Source organism: Dromiciops gliroides, chromosome 3 (assembly GCF_019393635.1).
Source record: "Dromiciops gliroides isolate mDroGli1 chromosome 3, mDroGli1.pri, whole genome shotgun sequence".
In the NCBI taxonomy this organism is placed as follows: Eukaryota; Metazoa; Chordata; class Mammalia; order Microbiotheria; family Microbiotheriidae; genus Dromiciops; species Dromiciops gliroides.
In genome coordinates this window covers 257286627-257306703 of record NC_057863.1, presented here as the reverse complement: position 1 = coordinate 257306703, position 20077 = coordinate 257286627, and the positions used below count along the sequence as shown (strand labels likewise).

Sequence of the window (20077 nt, the reverse complement as noted above, 5' to 3'; positions counted from 1 at the left end):
GTTGAAGGAACTGCCATATATTTAGCTTGGAGAGAAAAAAATACTCAGAGAGGGCATGATAGCTTTCTTCAAGTATCTGAAGGGCTGTTATGTGAAGGAAGATTAGATTTGTTCTCTTTGACCCCAGAGACTAAAACCTACAATAATGGATAGATGTTGCAAAAGGGCATATTTAGGTTTGATGTCAGAACAAACTTCCTAGAAATTGTAGTAGTCCAAAAGTGGAATATACCGTCTCCCAAAATGGTGTCCTAGACAAAATGACCACTTGTTGAGTTTAGTATTATGAGAATTACTTCTATGAATAAATTGGACTAGATGAGTACAGAGCTCCTTTCCAACTCTTCAGTTTTATAAATCTCTTCTCCTACTCCAATGCTGATAGGTATACTAGCTTGTAAGGTTGCAGAGTGAAGGAATCCTAAGCAATTGTGTTGCAATTCCATCAGTCAGGAATCTTCAAGAATGCAATTTTCCACCTGGTTTACAAAAGCACCGTAAAAGACTGACAAATTTCTCGCTGAATTCAGTAACCGTTAATATTTTTATATAATTGTGTGTAAATTATAGATATTTGTACATAATTTTGAAAATCAGAAACAAGGCCAATATGCCCTTTGGTAAACTGGGTGTGTCACTATAGGAACAAGTTTCCAGTTAGGCTGAAAGTCTATCAGCATGTCTAATCCACTGTAGCAATGAAATGAGGGCATTAGTTAGATTATAATAGCACCTATGTTACAGGATTGTAGTAAAAATCAAACAAATGAGAGGGTGAAGATGTCTTCACATATCTCTTCTCTGGGGCCAAGCTTGATAATTTTATAATTTTTATAATTAATTGCTATGATGTTATAACATTCCATTTTAATTATTTTTCTATTGTTCTTTCCATTTACAGTGTTGTAGTCATTGTGTATATTGTTTTCCTGGTTCTTATTATATCACTGTCCATTAGATCACATAAGTCTTGCCATACTTCTCTATATTCATCACATTCACTGATTTTTATAGCATAATAATATTATATTACATTCATGTTCCACATTTTGTTTAGCCAGTAACTGATAGGCATCTACTATGGCTCAAGTTCTTTGACACCATAAAAAGTGGTACTATAATTGTGTCATTGATCTCATTGGGGTATTTTTATAGTAGTGAAATCCCTTAGTCAAAGGGCATGGGTGCCCTAGCAAAAAGAACTCTGGATTTGGAGCCAAGGAAATATTATTTCACATTCCACCTTGGACATTGACTGCACCTGAGTAAATCATTTAAGTTCTGGTGGCTTCAGTTTCTATTTGCATTAGTTTCATTATCCATAAAAATAGGAATAATAGCACTTACCTCCTTGACTTTTTGTGAGGAACAAATCAGACAGTATTTGGAAACCTAAAAGTGCTATACAAATGCTGTAGTGGTGGTGGTGGTGATAGTGGTGGTGGTAGTGATGGTGGTGGTGGTAGTAGTAGTGGTGGTTGTGGTAGTAGTAGTGGTGGTGGTAGTGGTATTGGTGGTAATGGTGGTAGTTGTGGTAGTAGTAGTAGTGGTGGTGGTGGTGGTAGTAGTAGTAGTAGTAATCTGATATATACAGCTTCTTAGGAAACTTTTTCAAATGTTTCCTTACATCACACATAAATTTACCTTCCTGCCTCTTCTATCCTTTGCTTCTAATCATACTTCTTGGACCCAAAGAACAGGTATAATCCCATTTCTATATATTATTCCTTCAGCTCCTTTTTTTTACTTTGAAAAATGTATCATTTTATTTGAACACTTAAAAAGTTGTATATTGAAATGTATAGTACAGTTCTGTAAAAGCTACTCTGCTGGAAGAACTGCCAGGAAAAAGGGATGGTGTTACTTTTTTCAGTTAATCATTAGGAAAAGTTAGGGGAATAAATAAAAACTTTTTTTATTTAAGGAACTTTTTCCAAGTACAAATTTTATAAATACAAAAACAAAGTCACAGATTTTTTTGAATACTAAATAAATATCTACTTAATAAACACCAGCTGAATACCTCCAACTAGCACTGGTACAGCCCTTTAATGATATGAAAAATTGTACTCATTCATATGTAGTGTTCTAAGGATATGTTAATAAAACAATTCTTAGTAATTTACAGTTTCTAAACTGTGCTACAGTAGATTACATTTATATTGACAATACCAGAGTCTAGAAAACAGTAAAAGATGAAAAACAAGTCAAAAGTGTATGAAAAATTATTTCTGCAAGATCCTTGGACATACGAACTTTAAAATATGTAAAAACCTTTGTAAACCAGTACTGTATCCAATATATCTATCAAACAGACAATGAACAAAATTGTAGCAAAGGAAACCTTTCCAACATTATCCTGAGTGTTAAAATTTGCGAATGTAGTGCAGTCCATACTTCAAAGTTTTTATTGCTTTATGACATGACTGCTTTGTAGCATGATTTAATATTCCATATTTATAAATAGCATTAGATTTTCCTCAGAATGAATCCTTCAGCTTTTTATAAACAGCTGTTATGTTTCCCTTAAGTCTCTCCCCACCTGACCTCCCCAATCTAATTCTTTCAATTTATCCTCATGTGACATGATCTACCCCCAACTGTCTTCATTACCCTCCCATGGGCAAGGTCCACCAAGACCACCAGATATTTTTACAAACTATCTTTTGTTTTTCTATGCTTTCTATACTTATTTAAAGGATCATGGGATCATATGTTGAAAGCTGGAAGGATCTAGGAGAGTATCTAATGAAACCCTCTCATTTTAGAAATGAAGAAGCTAATGCCCAGACAGATGGTGTGAGTTGCCTAGGTCCTCTGACTCCAAGAACATTGTTATTACTACCAAACCCATTTGGCCTCCTTTGGAGAATATACTGAAAGTTATCTTGGAATGCTTGAGACCTACTAATCCATGGAGTTTCTGAACTCTTTCAGAACTGACTTCTAGGAAATCCACCATATGTCCCCTACCTTCATACAGTGGAGGGAGTTGACACCCATGTATCTTTACTAAGGAGTGAAAAATTAGACTATTTTTCTCAAAAATTAATGAATCTATCTTCTATGACTGGTCCTTCATTGGAAATGATTACATTGTTTTCACTTGTTTACCCATTGCCTGGTAAAATTAATTTAAAGACTGAACAAGTGATAGAGAAACATACAGACCCTATAGTACAGTGCCATATAGTTCAATTAGAGGTTTTATCAATTAGATCAGCTGCAAGACATATTGAAGGAGATATTCTGCCTCATTGATAATTACTTTAATATCCCCTAGGACAGAGCTGTCAAACACAGGGCAGGAGTGTGCTGCCTAATCCAAATTAAAATATAATTGGGAAATATTTAACAAAATAAAATTTTAAAATATAATAAAATATAGCTAACAGTACATTTTTAAACTAAGTCAATTTATGGTTTGCAGGGAACCTTTTGTTTGGATTAGTAGCTCCATTTCTACATAAGTTTGATACCATTAGCTTAGAATATTGGTACATTCCTATTGGTAAATATATATAACTATAACTATATAACTATAACAACATATAGGTATATGTATGTATATGTGTATATGTATACATGTATACACACACACACACATATATGTAACTTTTTGCTAAAGATGAATGGCAAACTATTCATTAGGGTTTTACTCACCCTAATGTTTGAGGTAATGAAAAAAAAAATGAGGTAATGCAGATAATTGAACAGGTTATTAGAAAGACAATTGATTTAATCAGCTAATAAATATTCAGTTGTAACATTTGTTTTTCACATTCCCCCTTTTCCCCCTTAGATTTCAGAATTTTCTGAAGGATTTTGGACTGGTTCTCAGCTTGCATGCTGGAACTATGAAACACCTTGGTCGTATTTTCCCAATATTTCCATATACCTGAGAGATGAGAACTCCAGCAAATCATTCTGTATCACTATTCTGCCTCAGGTATGAACTTGAATTTTAACTTTTCCATTTTTAATGTGTAACTCCAGTTCTAAAGCCCATTGATATGAGACTTTCTCCTTATTTATGGAAATGAAGACCCTGCCCTGAATAAGGAGTGGGGAAGAGTTGGCAAGAGCAAGAAAGCTCCAGCCTTCTTTAGTCTTCTTCAAGTCACTTTAGGACCTACAGTTGCTTTGGACACTTCTGGCTTCCAACTTCAAGAGGGAAGATAGAAGAGGCCAACCCCACTTCAAGTTGATGAAGGAAAAGATTCTAGGAAGACATGGGAGGAGTAGGCAGTTTCCATTATGTCTTTATCCCCAACTAGCTACAGAAAAGATGTCAAGGATTTTCTCCTTGGATGAGATCTAAGATATATTCTCTCCTTCCTTCTCTCTCTCTCTCTCTCTCTCTCTCTCTCTCTCTCTCTCTCTCTCTCTCTCTCTCTCTCTCTCTCTCTCTCTCTCTGAGTTATCTTACTCCCCCAATAGGAGAACCTCTTCTTTCTGTACTGTCTACTATATATTCTCCTATGTTTGCAATCTCTGATTCCTGTTTTGCTATAATTTGGTTAAATAGGTTTCTCTGCTATTTTACTATATGTTTTCATTGAAAAACTATTATTTAGTGGGAAAGTGGCCAAGCCTTGGATAAAAAGATTGGGATCCTCCTCTTCTCCAATAATGAACAGTGATCAGAAGTTATATTGACCTGAAAATAATATCCCTTAGACTAATAATATTTAAGGGGAAGGATAGATATAATTCTATCCCAGTACCCCTCTCTCTGAGGAAAGCAGAGTGGCCTCTAGCCCAACTTCCAGCTTCCCCTCCTGGCAGGAATGCAAGTCTCTATTGGAGAAGAAGGGCAAGACAGAGAGAAGAGGATTAAAATGTCTTCTGCCTCCTTTGGTGCCACACAAAGACACCCCCATGCTTTATGTGGAAGACAGGCATCACTACATGAGAGCCTTCAAAACAAATGTAATCCAGCTCAACAAATGTTTCCAAGTAAACACACATTTTATTAAGTGTCTGTCATGTGGCACTATTTTTAAATCATGACATCACCCAGATGTCATGGTCCTCTTCAAGAACGGAGGAAAAACAACAATTTTTAAAATATAAACCACAAAAATAATAGGAGGCATTTAAACCTGAAAGGTACATTAGAGGATATCTAGTCCAACCCCCTCATTTTGCAGATGCAAAAACTAGGCCCCAAGATATTAAGTAATTTGATCACAGCCCATAGAGGTAGTAAGTGGCAGTGGTAGAAATTGGAGCCAAGACCCCTGACTCCAAACCCAATACTTTTTATGAAGTAAGATCCAACTAAGAATATATGAAACTAGAGGTGATATATTTGAGTTCTCTTCTCTGCAGTCTCCTTGATATACTATGTAGTTTGAGGCAAATCACTTAACCTTTTAGGGTCTGTCTTTGTAACTATAATGCAGAAGTAGTAGTACTTGTCAATAACTATTATATTCTTGGGTGGACAGCAGTACAAAGAGTAATGTTGCAATAATGTACTTTCACGGTATTCAAAATAATGTGCTATTTCTGATTGGTTGTAGTGAGTATGGGAGTAGACTATGAAAGTTATTTTATCCAGTGATGTTTATGGAAACATATTTAAAATGTACTTGTAATTTTGGAAATATCACAGTATAATAGAAAGAAATACTGATCAGAAGACCAGGATTTGAGTGTCTGCTCCAAGATTTACTAGTTGGTGATGATTTGAGTCATTTAAGTTTTCTGAATCTCAATTTCTTCAATTTTAAAATAGAGGAAATAATATTTGTACTACCTGTTTCACCACAGTAGGGAATATATTTTGTAAATATTAAAGCACTATATTTATGTGAGTTATCATTGTTATCATAAATACTTGCCAGTCAAGATTTGTCAGTTGACAGGATCAGGGGCTTTCAAAAAATACACACATTCTACAAACCTCAGAAATGAAAAAAGAAGTAGGAATCCTAATACATGACTATGGAAGTGTATAGCATTCATTACTCTTCTCATAAATTCACATAAAAATTTTTTCAACTAATTTTCAAGTTGCCACATTCTGAGTTTTTCAATCAATTCCTCTTTTCCTTTCTCTAATTCATCCAGTTATGCTCTTTCCCCAGCATCAATATTCCTAGCATCTTTTCCATTGTCTATCCCAGCATCATAGAGGGAGTTCTTTGATGTGAAATTGCTGAGGAACTCAGTATTCTGACACAGCAGGTCAAGAATTCCATTACTAACTGTGTCTGTGACCTAAAAACCTTCCCTGGAGTTTTTCTAGCAGGACCTCTTCCCCACTCCCAGACATTCCATTTTGGATCATCTTAATTTCATATTGCTTAATGTCAATGTTAAAAAAGGAGATGAAGATTTTTCTTTTTTTAATAAAAAAATTATTTTATTATTTTTAGTTACATGTACAGATAGTTTTCAACATTTATTTTTATAAGATTTCCTGTTCCAAATTTTTTCCCTTCCTCCCTTCCCCCCTTCCCCAAGATGGCAAGCAATCTGATATAGGTTATATATATATACAATCACATGAAACATATTTCTGCATTAGTCATGTTGTGAAAGAATCAGTACAAAAGGGAAAAACCTCAAAAAAAAAAAGTAGACAGTATGGTTCAATCTGCATCCAGATTCCACAGTTCTTTCTTCTGGATGTGGAGAGCATTCTTCATCATGAGTTCTTTAGAGTTATCTTGGATCATTGTATTGCTGAAAAGAGTTAAGTCTATCACAGTTGATCATCATATAAAGTTGTTGATACTGTGTACAGTATTCTCCTGCTTCTGCTCATTTCACTCAGCATCAATTCATGTAAGTCTTTCCAGGTTTTTCTGAAATCCACCTGCTTATCGTTTTTTACAGCACAATAGTATTGCATTACATTCATATACCACAACCTGTTTAGCCATTCCCCAGTTGATGGGCATCCCCTCAATTTCCAAGTCTTTGCTACCGCAAAAGAGAAGCTAAGAATATTTTTGTACATGTGGGTCCTTTTCCCATTTTTATGATGTCTTTGGTACATAGACCTATTAGTGGCATTGCTGGTCAAAGGGTATGCATAGTTTTATAACCCTTTGGGCATAGTTCCAAATTGCTCTCCAGAATGGTTGGATCAGTTCACATCTCCACTAACTATGCATTAGTGTTCCAATTTTTCCAGAGAAGACTTTAATAAGGCTGCAGCAGTCTTCAAGAGAAAACATTTAAATTCATCCAAATAATGGTAAATTATGGAGCAAACTGGTTTCTTGCTAAATTAAACTCCTAAAATGTCCACTTCTACCAACTGAAACAAGATTATTTTTATCTTTGTAATTGTGATCATCTTTAAACTTATTTTTCCTTAAACCCATAAGGAAATTCTGATTTGTTGGCCAGCTTTTAAAAAAATACTTAAAGGCCCACAAGCATGTATTGAATTTTCTAAATCAACTTGTGACTATAGGAATATTCAATATTATATATTTCACTTATCTATGTATAGATTATTTCATAAAATTAATAGATTTTGAGTTAGAAGGGGTGTTGGCCTTCACTTTAGAATGTTCTTGAGAACAAGAAATATTTATTTTTTGTCTTTATTGATCTGTAGCATCTAGCACAGCATCTTGAAGGTGATAGATGCTTAATAAATGTTTATTGATGTAGCTGTGACTTGGTTCAGTCATTCTGGAAACAATTTGGAACTCTGTCCCCCAAAGCCACCAAATGAAATATGCCCATTGATCCAAGTATATTACTATTATCCTTGTAACCCAAAGAGATCAAAGGAACCATGTGAACTAAAAATTTTACATCCACTTTTTTCCTAGTAGAAAAAAACCTAGAAACTAAGGGGATACCCACTAATTGAGGGATGGATAAATTAAGTATGGTATACAAATGAAATGAAATATTATTTTGCCATAGTAAATTATTAAATGAATGGTTTAAGAGAACACTGAGATTTCTGTAAACTGATACAGAACAAAGTAAGCAGAACCAGGAAAGCAATTTATAAAATGATATTATAAAGAAAAACAACTTTAAAAGATGAGAATCCTGAAAGGTGCACGTGATCCACCATAATGCCAGGAGACTGAAGAAGAAACACAGTATACACCTCTCTGGTCAGAGAGGTGAGACACTTAAAATGAGGACCGAGGCATTGTTTCAGACATGGCCAATGTGAAATTTTGTTTTGTTTTACTGTACATATTTATTGTGCACATTATTTTGCTCTTGTTTTGTTTCATTGTTCATTGGTGGGAAGGGAAAATGGGATGGAAAAAAATTTGTTAATAGGGGAAACAGTGAAATTATATATTTTTTCATTTTGAAAAGAAGCTCCTCAGTAACTTGTATAGTGTTACATGTATAATGAATTCTTGGTCACTGATGAACTAATACACTTTCCTGGTTTTTCCTCTCTTTTAAATTACAGCTTTATATTCTTCCTATATTGGGAATTGACTCAAATTATAAATGTTACCGGTTTGGCATCTCATCTTCTACTAATGCTTTCGTAATTGGTGCTATAGTCATGGAAGGTTTTTATGTTGTGTTTGATAGAGCTCAGAAAAGAATAGGATTTGCATTGAGTCCCTGCGCAAGTAAGTAATTCTTGAATCATATAATTGCTTTAGTTAATTTTGCCTTCACTAAAAATACTTTCTGTAAATTTACAAATTTGGCAAATTAGTATCAAATCATTTTGATGGTACTATCTTACAGTATCATTTGACAACTTGAATTCCATCTTGAATCAACTTGCAGTTGATTTTTTAAACCACGTGTAGGTCTTCTCATACCTCTCTCTTAAATTTTACCTTTGTAAAATTTGGTTTTGACCAATTGTTCTAGAATGTCAAGATTTTTTTGGTTCCTAATTCTTCCCAAAGTTATATTTTCTGAGAATATAGAGAAGAAAAGAAAAAGGAAAAGAATAAGCATACATGTTCACTTTCTTCAGGGATAATAATGAAACACTTTTAATATAAAATCATTTAAACTAATACTGATTCAGTTTTGAAGTGTCTCCTCAAGGCTAGTCACTGTGGTAAACACCAGGGATATAAATACAAAGGTGAAACAACTCTTACCCTAAAGAATCTTATGTTCTAACAGGGGAAACATGCATATATAGGATTATACAAGTTACATACAAAATAAATCTAAGGTAACCTTGAAAGAAAAGGCACTAGCAAATGAGGGTACCATCAATGACCTCTTGACAAAAGTGATGCTTAATCTGGGTATTTAAAGAAACCATGGATTATCTGAATTGTGGGACCATTCTAGGAATGAGGCAGAGCCCCTAAAAAGGCACATGAAATTTAAAGGAAATAAATTATTGTTTGGGAATAATAGCAAGTTAGACCAGTATAATTGAACAATAGAATGCTTGAATGGGAATAATGGTTTTAAAAGTCTAAAAAGGTAGTAAGAGACCAGATTTAAAAGGGGTTGAAATGTAAAACACATGATTTAATATAAGATTCTAAAGTTAATAGGAAGCCACTGGAGATTAATGAATGGGGGAGGGGAAAGTGATTTGGCCAGACTTGCACTTTAGGAAAGTCACTTTTGGGCAGTTGTGTAGAGGATGATTCAGAGTTGGGTGGTGTCTGTGTACATGAAGAAGAGATGTATGTGGAGGATATTATGGAGACAGAAACAAGATTGGGCAGTGGAATAAGAGTTAGGAGGCAAGGACTTAAGGCAATGCCTTAAATAATTGGAAGGTGTAGAGCAATAATTGTGAGATGGGTTTGTGGGACAGAAAATGAGTTCTAATTTCAACATGCTGAGTTCAACATGTCTCTATAGGGTCTTCATTCTAAAATGTCTAATAAGCAGTTCATGGTATGAGACTGGAGAACAGAAGAGAGAATAAGGCAAGATAAATAGATCTGGGAGTCATTTTCATAGAAATAATCTATGAACTCATGGGAACAGATATGATTATCAAGTGAAAGAGTGTAAAGAGAGAAGAAAGGGGGCTCAGGACATAATTTTGCTGGTATACTCACAGTAATTAATCAAAGGAGACTTAAGAATGATCAGATAGATAGGAGGAAAAGCCAGAAGACAGTAGTGTCACCAAAGACCAAAGAGGGAAAAAAATATCCAAGAAAAGAGAAACCATCATTAGTGTGAAATGCTAGAGAGAGATCAAGACACAGGAGGACTAAGAACCCGCCCCCACTAGATAGGGGAGAAGAAATATGGATTATACAAATCAGGCATGGTAGGATCTATGAGTGCTTTTTTAAGGATAGGGAGGCTTGAACATTTTTGTGGGTGGTAGACATGGAGAGAATAAAGATTAGAGAGAAAGAGGTGAGTGATGATATTAGTAGCAGTCTTGTTGAGAATATGGGAAAGGGCAGTTTCAGGGATCCATGCAGAGAAATTGACCTTAAGAAGTGCCACTTCTTGATCAGAGGCTAAAGTAAAGGAGAAAATCATGTATGGGAGTAAGGAGAATGTAAACAGTTTCTGCAATGAGAACATGGTTAAAAGCCTCAATTTTCATGGCAAAATGTAAGGAGGGCAGGAAAAGGTTGTGTGGAAGATTTAAAGATGAAAGGGGTTTGAAACACCAACTATGATAAGTTAAATAGAGCCAATTAAGGAGGATTGAAAGGATTGTCTTGGTTAAGTGAAGGCCCAGTTGAAATTAGATAACCCATAAATTCATCAAAGTTGCTGTATATGAACTCAATCTACAAAAATCATCAGCATTCATATATTATGGGTTTTGTTTTTGTTTTTGTTTTTTTGGTGAGGCAATTGGGGTTAAGTGACTTGCCCAGGGTCACACAGCTAGTAAATGTTAAGTGTCTAAGGTCGGATTTGAACTCAGGTCCTCCTGACTCCAGGTCCAGTACTCTATCCACTGCACCACATAGATGCCCCAGAATTCATATATTATGAATTAAAACAATAGGAAGAGGTACAAAGAGAAATTCCATTCAAAATACTTACAGATTGTACAAAATAGATCTCTCTACCAATTGCAAATATATAAAAGAAATGGTAATACACTTAATTTTATAAAAATAGACTTTAAAGACTGGGAATTAATTGTTATGGGCTTGACCATGCTAATATGATAAAAATGGCAATGCTACATAAATTCTTTTTGTTTATTCAGTGCCACACAATCAAACTATCAAAGTATTATTTCATAGAGTTGGAAAAAATGAACAAAACTTATCTGGAAGAATAAAACATCAACATTCTCAAGGAAAATAATAAAAAGTATCAAAGTAGAGGCCTATCAGTATAAAATCTCAAACTATACTAAAAGCTATAATCATGAAAAGACTTGGTATTGGTTATAAATAGAATGCTGATTAGTAGGTTAGATTAGGTATAGAACATAAAAAGAAAAGGAACCTTGTAACCTAGTATTCAACAAGCCCAGACTCCCTCCCCATCACTATTGATATGAAGATAATTGCCAGCAATTAAATTTAGACTAACATTTCATATCACATACCAATAGAAGCTGAAATGTATGCATGCTTTAGACATAGTGACTTCCAAAACAAATTGGAGGAAAAATGAAGAAATTACCTTTTTGATCTATGAATAGGTAAAGAAGTAATAACCAAACAAGAGTTAGAGAAGATCACAGAAGATAAGATAGGCAATTTTGACTAATATTTTTATTTTCACAAACAAAACCAATTCCCCTAAAGTTAGAAATGAAATAATTTATTGAGAAAATTTTATAGAATTTCTTTTATAGAGTTCTCATATGAAAGATATAAAAGCAACTGGCTCAAATTTATTAGACAAAGAAAAGCCATTCCCCTTTAGGTAAAGGTTTTAAAAAATAATTAATTTTTTTTTACTTTCTTTTTAAATTTTAAGTTCTTAGTTTTCTCTGACCACCTGGCCCACCCACTGAGAAGGCAAGCAATATGATGTCAATTATACATGTAAAATCAGGCAAAACATATTTAGATATTAACAATATTTCAAAAAAAGAAAGAAAAATAAAGTAAGAAATTTACATTTTAATTTGAACTCAGAGTTCATCAATTCTTTCTTTCTGCAGGTGGATAACAATTTTTCATAAATCCTTTGGAATTGTCTTGGATCATTGTATTGATCAAAATAGCCAAGTCTTTCATAGTTGATCATCATTACAACATTGCTTGTTACTATGCACAATGATTTCCTGGTTTTTCTCTCTTCACTTTGCATCATCAGTTCATACAGGTTTTATCATGTTTTTTCTGAAACCACTCCCTCATCATTTCTTATATTACACATACATATATACTTATATGTATAGACACTACCCTTTTTAAAACATTTCTGATGGGAGTGAGGTTCAAGTATTGCCTACCACCACCACTCCTCATTTTCCCCTTCATTGTAAAAGCTCTTCCTTTGATGCCTCTTTCATGTGAGAAAATTTTCCCTATTTGACCTTTCCCTTCCCCCTTCTTCCAGTGCATCCCTTTTTCTCACATTTGCAAGTCTTTTTGGATATCATTCCAACATAATTGATTCACAAGCATGCCTTATGTCTGTGTAAACACCTTTTAACTGCTCCAATAATGATAAAGTTCTTAGAAGTGGCATGAATCATTTTCCAATATTCATCAGGAATGTTTGAATGTCTTTTTCTTTTGGGGGAGGGGGGACAATGAGGGTTAACTGACTTGCCCAGGGTCACACAGCTAGTAATTGTCAAGTATCTGAAGCCAGATTGGAACTCAGGTCCTCCTGAATCCAGGGCCGGTGCTTTATCCACTGTGCCATCTAGCTGCCCCTTGAATGTCTTCTTAAATATCCATTTTCCTTTGATGAATTATACTTGGTTTTGCTGGGTAGATTATTCTTGGTTGTAATTATACATCCTTTGCCTTCCAAAATATCATATTCCATGCCCTCTGATCCTTTAATGTAGAAGCTGCTAAATTTTTATTTTACACTGTGTATCTAAGATATTAGGGAAGTTTTCCTTGACAATATTTGAAATATGATATCTAGGCTCTTTCTCTGATGGTGACTTTCAGGTAGCCCAATAATTCTCAAAGTATCTCTCCTTGATCTATTTTCCAGGTCAATTATTTTACTGATGAGTTTTTCACAATTTCTTCTATTTCTTTACTCCTTTCACTTTGTTTTTTTTTTGTTTGTTTGTTTCTTGATATCTCATAGAGTGATTTCATTTGCCTAATTCTAATTTTTAAGGAATTTTCTTTAGAGAGATTCTATACCTCTTTTTAATTTGGCCAATTTTGCTTTTTAAGCAGTTCCTTCCTTCAGTGAATTTTTTTTTTACTTTCTTTTCCACTTAGCCAATTCTGCTGTTTAATGAGTTCTTTTCAATGGATTTTTGTGCCAATTCCATTTTTAAAGGTGCTATTTTCTTCAGTATTTTTTGTTCCTCTTTTGCCAAGCTATTAATTCTATTTTCATCATTTTTTGCATCACTCATTTCTTTTCACAGTATTTCCTCTACTATGCTTATCCTTTTCTTTAATTCTTCTAGGAATTCTTATTTGAGTCCAGTTCACATTTTTCTTTGAACCTTTTTGTTTTGTAGCTATTTTTTACATTGTCTTCATCTGAATTTATGTCTTGGTCTTCCTGCCACTGTAGTAGCTTTTTGTGATCAAAATCTTTTTTTATTGTTTGCTCATTTTCTCAGCCTATTTCCTGACTTAGGACTTTATATTAAAGTTGAGTTATGCTCACATGGAGGTGCCAAACTTCAAACTTTTTCATGCTGCTGTATCCACAGCTAGTTCTGCAGATCTGCAAGTTTTTGGTTCTTCCAAGGTGGCATCTAGCAGTTTTCAAAAAAAAAAATCATTTGCATCAGTAATCATGTTTTTAAAATACTCTAAACCAAAGATGTCAAACATACAGACAGTAACACTCACAAGTGACCCAGAACCAGATTAAAGTGTAATTGGAATACATTTAAAAATATAAAAATACAATAAAATATTGATAATATAATTAACAAACAAGTATATAATCATATCATCTTTAAGAAGTGACAGTTTTGTTTTCCATTGCCTATTCTAATTCCTTCAATTTCTTTTTTTCTCTTATTTCTAAAGCTAACATTTCTAGTACAATATTGAATAATAGTGGTGATAATATGTGTCCTTGTTTCATCCCTAATTTTATTGGGAAAACTTCTAATATCCCCATTACAGATAATGTTTGCTGGTGGTTTTAGATAGATACTACTTATCATTTTAAGGAAAGTTCCATTTATTCCTTTGCTCTCTAATGTTTTTAATAGGAATGGGTGCTGTATTTTGTCAAAAGCTTTTGCTATATCTATTAAGATAATCATGTGATTTCTATCAGTTTTGTTATTATGGTCATTTATAATTCTAGTTTTCCAAATATTGAACTAGCCCTGCATTCCTGGTATAAATCCAACCTGGTCATAGTGAATTATCCTGATGATAGATTACTGCTATCTTTTTTCAAATATTTTATTTAAAATGTTTGCGTTGATATGCATTAGGGAAATTGGTCTATAATTTTCTTGCTCTGTTTTGGCTCTTGCTGGTTTAGATGTCAGCACCATATTTGTGTCATAAAAGGAATTTGGTACGACTCCTTCTTTGCTTATTTTTCCAAATAGTTTTTATAGTATTGGAATTAATTGTTCTTAATTGTTTGATAGAATTCACCTGTAAATCCATCTGGTCCTAGAGATTTTTCCATAGAGAGTACATTCATGGCTTGTTCAATTTCTTTTTCTAAAATGAGGCTTAGTGTTGTATTTCCTCTTCTGTTATTCTGGACAATTTTTATTTTTGTAAATGTTAATCCATTTCACTTAGATTGTCAGATTTATTGTTATACAGATCAACAAAATGGCTCCTAATTATTGCTTTAATTTCCTTTTCATTGGTGGTAAATTGACCCTTTACTTTTTTGTTTTTGGTGAAGTAATTAGGGTGAAGTGACTTACCCAGGGTCACACAGCTAAACCCTTTACATTTTTAATACTGATGGTTTAGTTTTCTTTTTTCCTTTTAAAAGTCAAATTAACCTAAAGTTTATCTATTTTACTGGGGTTTTTTTTTATAAGACCAGCTCCTAGTTTTATTATATTATATTTTATTTATATATTTATTATAGTTTTTATCATTTTCTTACTTTGAATTTTATTAATCTCTCCTTTGATTTTTAGGATTTCTAATTTGGTGTTTAACTGGGGATTTTTAATTTGTTCTCTTACTAGTTTTTTTTAGTTGTATGCACAATTCATTTATATGCTCTTTCTCTATTGTATTGATGTAAGCATTTAGATATATAAAATTTTCCCTAAGTACTGCTTTTGCAGCATTCCATAAATTTTGGTATGTTGTCACATTATTGTCACTGTCTTTGATGAAATTATTGATTATTTCTATTATGTTGTTTTTACCTACTCATTCTTTAGCATTAAATTATTTAATTTTCAAATAATTTTAATATATATTTCCATGGCCCTTTATTAAGTGTAATTTTATTGCATCATGATTTGAAAAGGATGCATTTAATATTTCCACCTTTCTGCATTTGATTGTGAGATTTTTGTGCCCTAACACATGGTCAGTTTTCAGGTAGGTGGCATGTATAGCTGAGAAAAAGATGTATTCTTTTGTATTCCCATTCAGTTTTTTCCAGCAGTCTATCTTATCTAACTTTTCTAAAATTCTATTCACTTCCTTAGTTTCTTTCTTATTTCTTTCTGGTTAGATTTATGTAGCTCTGAAAGAAGGAGGTTGAGGTCCCCCACTAGTATTGGTTTTACTGTCAATTTCCTCCTATAATTTATTAATCTTCTTTAGAAATTTGGTTGTTGGGGCAGCTAGGTGGTGCAGTGGATAGACCACTGGCCCTGGAGTCAGGAGGACCTGAGTTCAAATCCGGCCTCAGACACTTGACACTTACTAGCTGTGTGACCTTAGGCAAGTCACTTAACCCCAATTGCCTCACCAAAAAAAAAAAAAAAGAAATTTGGTTGTTGTACCATTTGGTACATACATGTTTAGTATTGATATTACTTCATTGTCTATGGTAGCTTTTTTTAAATTTTTTTTTTTATTTTTGGTGAGGCAATTGGGGTTAAGTGACTTGCCTAAGGTCACACAGCTAGTAAGTGTCAAGTGTCAGAGACCAGATTTGAACTCAGGTCCTCCTGACTCCAGGGCCAGTGCTCTATTCACTGTACCACCTAGCTGCCCCCATCTATGGTACCTTTAAACAAGGTGTAGTTTCCTTCCTTGTCTCTTTAAATTAGATATATATTTTGCTTTTACTTTGTTTCAGCTCATGATTGCTAGCCCTCATTATTTTTAGTTCAGCTAAAGCATAATATGTTTTTCTCCAACCTTCTACCTTTACTGCGTGTCTCTCTGCTTCAAATGTGTTTTTTGTAAACAATATATTGTAGGATGCTTGGTTATCATTCATTCTACTATCTGCTTCCATTTTATGGGAGAGTTCATCCCATTTACATTCAGTTATGAATACTAACTGTATTTCCCTTAATTTCATTTTTCCATATTTATACTTTTTTCTCTTTCTCCTTTTACCCTGTCCCTCCTCAACAGTATTTTGCTTCTGTCTACTAACTCTCTCAACTTGGCCTCCCTTCTATCAGCTCCCCCCCTTTTTCTTTCCCCCTTCCCTTTCTACTTCCCCATAGGGTAAGATAGACTTCTGTTCCCAATTGAGTGTGCATAGTATTCCCTCTTTGAGCCAAATCAGATGAGAGGAAGAGTCAACAATTCTCACTCTCTCCCCTCTTTTCCTCTACTGCAATAGGTCTTTCACAACTCTTCGTGTGATATAGTTTACCCCATTCTGCCTCTCCCTTCCATTTTTCTCCCTAACATTTTTTGGTGAGGCAATTGGGGTTAAATGACTTGCCCAGGGTCACACAGCTAGTAAGTGTTAAGTGTCTGAGGCCGGATTTGAACTCAGGTCCTCCTGAATCCAGAGCCAGTGCTTTATCCACTGTGCCACCTAGCTGCCTCTCCCTAACATTTTTCCTTCCCTTTTTACCTTTTAATGCTTCTCTTGAGTCTGGTCTTTTTAGACTGAATTTCTGTTCAGTTCTGGTCTTTTCATCAGGGAAATTTTATAGTCCCCTCATTGAATGTCCATTTTTTTCTCCTGAATGACAATGCTCAACTTTGCTAGTAGTTGATTCTTGGTTGTAATCCAAGGTCCTTTGCCTTCCAAAATATCATATTCCAAGCCCTCTAATCCTTTGATGTAGAAGCTACTAAATCCTGTGTGATCCTGATTGTGACTCCTTGATTTTGGATTTTTTCTCTCTGGCTGCCTACAGTATTTTCTCTATGACCTGATAGTTCTGAAATTTGGCTACAATATTCCTTGGAATTTTCATTTTGGGATCTCATTCAGGAGGTTATTGGTGGATTATTTCAATTAATATCTTACCCTCTGGTTCCAGGATATCAGGGCAGTTTTCTTTGATAATTTCTTGAAAGATGCTGTCCAGGCTTTTTTTTTAATCATGGCTTTCAGGTAGTCCAGTAATTCTTTCCTGGATCTATTTTCTAGGTCAGTTGTTTTGCCAATGAAATATTTTATATTTTCTTCAATTTTTTCATTCTTTTGGTTTTTATTGATTATTAGTGTCTCATACAGTCATTAGCTTTCATTTGCGCAAATCTAATTTTTAAGGAATTATTTTCTTCAGGTAGTTTTTGTAACTCCTTTTACATTTAGCCAAGTTTGCTTTTTAAGGACTTGTTTTCTTCAATGGACTTTTTTTCCTCTTTTGATCAATTCTGTTTTTTAAGGAATTGTTTTCTTCAGTCAATTTTTGTGTTTCTTTTTCCAAGCTATTGACTGTTGTGTATTTTTTTTTTAGTGAGGCAATTGGGGTTAAGTGACTTGCCTAGGGTCACACAGCTAGTAAGTATCAAGTGTCTGAGGATGGATTTGAACTCAGGTCCTCCTGACTCCAGGGCCAGTGATCTATCCACTGTGCCACCTAGCTGCCCCTGTTGTGTATTTTTCATTATTCTCTTACATAACTCTCATTTCTTTCCCTAATTTTTCTTCTGTCCCTCTTATTTGATTTTTTTTTTTTGGCGGGGCAATGGGGGTTAAGTGACTTGCCCAGGGTCACACAGCTAGTAAGTGTTAAGTGTCTGAGGCAGAATTTGAATTCAGGTACTCCTGAATCCAGGGCCAGTGCTTTATCCACTGTGCCACCTAGCCACCCCCCTCTTATTTGATTTTTTGAACTCCTTTTGAGTTCTTACAAGAGAATATTTGGGGCTAGAGATCAATTCATATTCCTCTTTGAAGCTTTGAATATAGGCATTTTGGCATTACTGTCCTCTTCTGAGTTTGTATTTTGATTTTCCCTATTGCCATGGTAGTTTTTTATGGTCAGGGATTCTTTTATTTTTTGATCATTTTCTGGCCCATTTTCTGACTTTTAAAGTTGAGCTCTTCCACTGAGGTACAGGGGCATTGTCCCAAGCTTCTTGTACTGGGAGTCAGGAGATTAGCCACTGGCTTTCTGTGCAGGGTACTCCAGGACTGCCAGCTTACCCACTGTACTGGGATAACCCAGCCTAGTTATACCTATTGTTGTATGGTTCCAGAGCAGGCAGTTTTCCTGCTGACTGGAAGCTTCACAATAGGTGTGCAATGCCACTAACCTGCTGATTGAGGACTGCAGGGACTTGGTTGCTAATCTGTGCTGTAGCTAAGAGCCACCCTCTGGCTTGCCTGGAGACCACCTGCATTATGTTGCACTACCCTTTTACTTAAGTGAGACAGACTTTTCCTGAAGTTCTTTTAAGTTATCTTGGGTTGGAAAATTCTTTCGTCCTGCCTTTTTTGGGTTCTGTCACTCCAGAATTCATTTAGAGCCTTGATTTAATAGTATTGCAAGGGAAACTGGGGAAAGTTCAGGCACCTTTCTGGATTTTCTCCTCCATTTTAGCTCCCCTTCCCAGGGTGTTGCTATTGAGCAAACCCTAGTTCCTAAACTATTAGGCTGGGTTTTTCCCAATTCAATAGTCATACCTGATGGGTAATCTAAAATTGAGTCTACTTACAACTATTTCTGCCCTATTACATACTATTACAGCCTATTACATCTAAGAAACCACAAGACTAATTTCATGACTAACTTTGAACTTTGAGTCCATTAAACTTCCCCATTGGTTTAAGGTTAAAAGAATATTCACAAATAGGTTTTTTCACTTAGTAATTTCCATTTCACCTGTCCGTGATAATAGGTAAATAACAATTTACACAAAAGGTCAAGGAAAGGAAGAAATTAAGAATAGACAATCTCTAGACTGGATAATTGCTCACTAAATAATATGATGTTGGCTACTGACCTCAAAGATCCCTATCATGTCTAAGTCAATATTATTATAAGAAACTTCTCATTGTCTTTTATACTAAAAATATAGACTTTTATAATGTTATAAACTTTTTTGTTCCTTCTCTTTCTAGAAGTTGATGATGTTCCAGTATCTGAAATTTCAGGACCTTTCTCAACAGATGACCTAGAAAGCAATTGCATCCCTGCTTCACCTTTGAATGAACACATCTTGTGGATTGTTTCATATGCTCTTATGAGTTTGTGTGGAATCATATTCCTTGTATTAATCGCACTGCTGTTTCCATCTGGCTGTCTGCATTGCTCTCATAATCCTAATTTGGTTAATGATGAATCATGTCTAGTCCAGCATCGCTGGAAATGACAATCTTGATCCAGAACCAAGGAATTTGGGGGTCTACTATTAACAGTTTAAATGAAAAATGCAACAATAAGAACTACAAGTTTAGGTTTTCTCCTATATACATTATAGAGTCAAATCATTGTTTTGTTGCTATATACCATCCAGATTCCTATGTCTTGAGCCTTGATTTTAAATTTTCCAATCCTTGGGGTGGGGGAGGGGAGTTATCCTAAATGAAAATATTATAATTGGACTTCAAGATCTATGAATGTAACTGGTCATGCAGTACAATATTGGATGCCAGAACCTAATGACATACTTGAAAATGAAAAATAATGAAAAATTCTCTTACACATCAAAATCTCTTCCAGAATGGA

The 20077-nt window shown here is 34.5% G+C and overlaps 1 protein-coding gene across 1 annotated transcript in view; it reads left to right on the top strand.

The window, feature by feature from the left end:
* BACE2 (beta-secretase 2) overlaps window positions 1-19721 on the top strand; it is a 101898-nt gene extending 82177 nt beyond the window's left edge. Inside the window, exons 7-9 of the mRNA XM_043997426.1 lie at window positions 3803-3949; window positions 8414-8582; window positions 19471-19721. Of these exons, the coding sequence (XP_043853361.1) occupies window positions 3803-3949; window positions 8414-8582; window positions 19471-19721 (567 nt within the window). The remainder of the gene's footprint in view (window positions 1-3802; window positions 3950-8413; window positions 8583-19470) is intronic.
* Window positions 19722-20077: the final 356 nt, after the last annotated feature.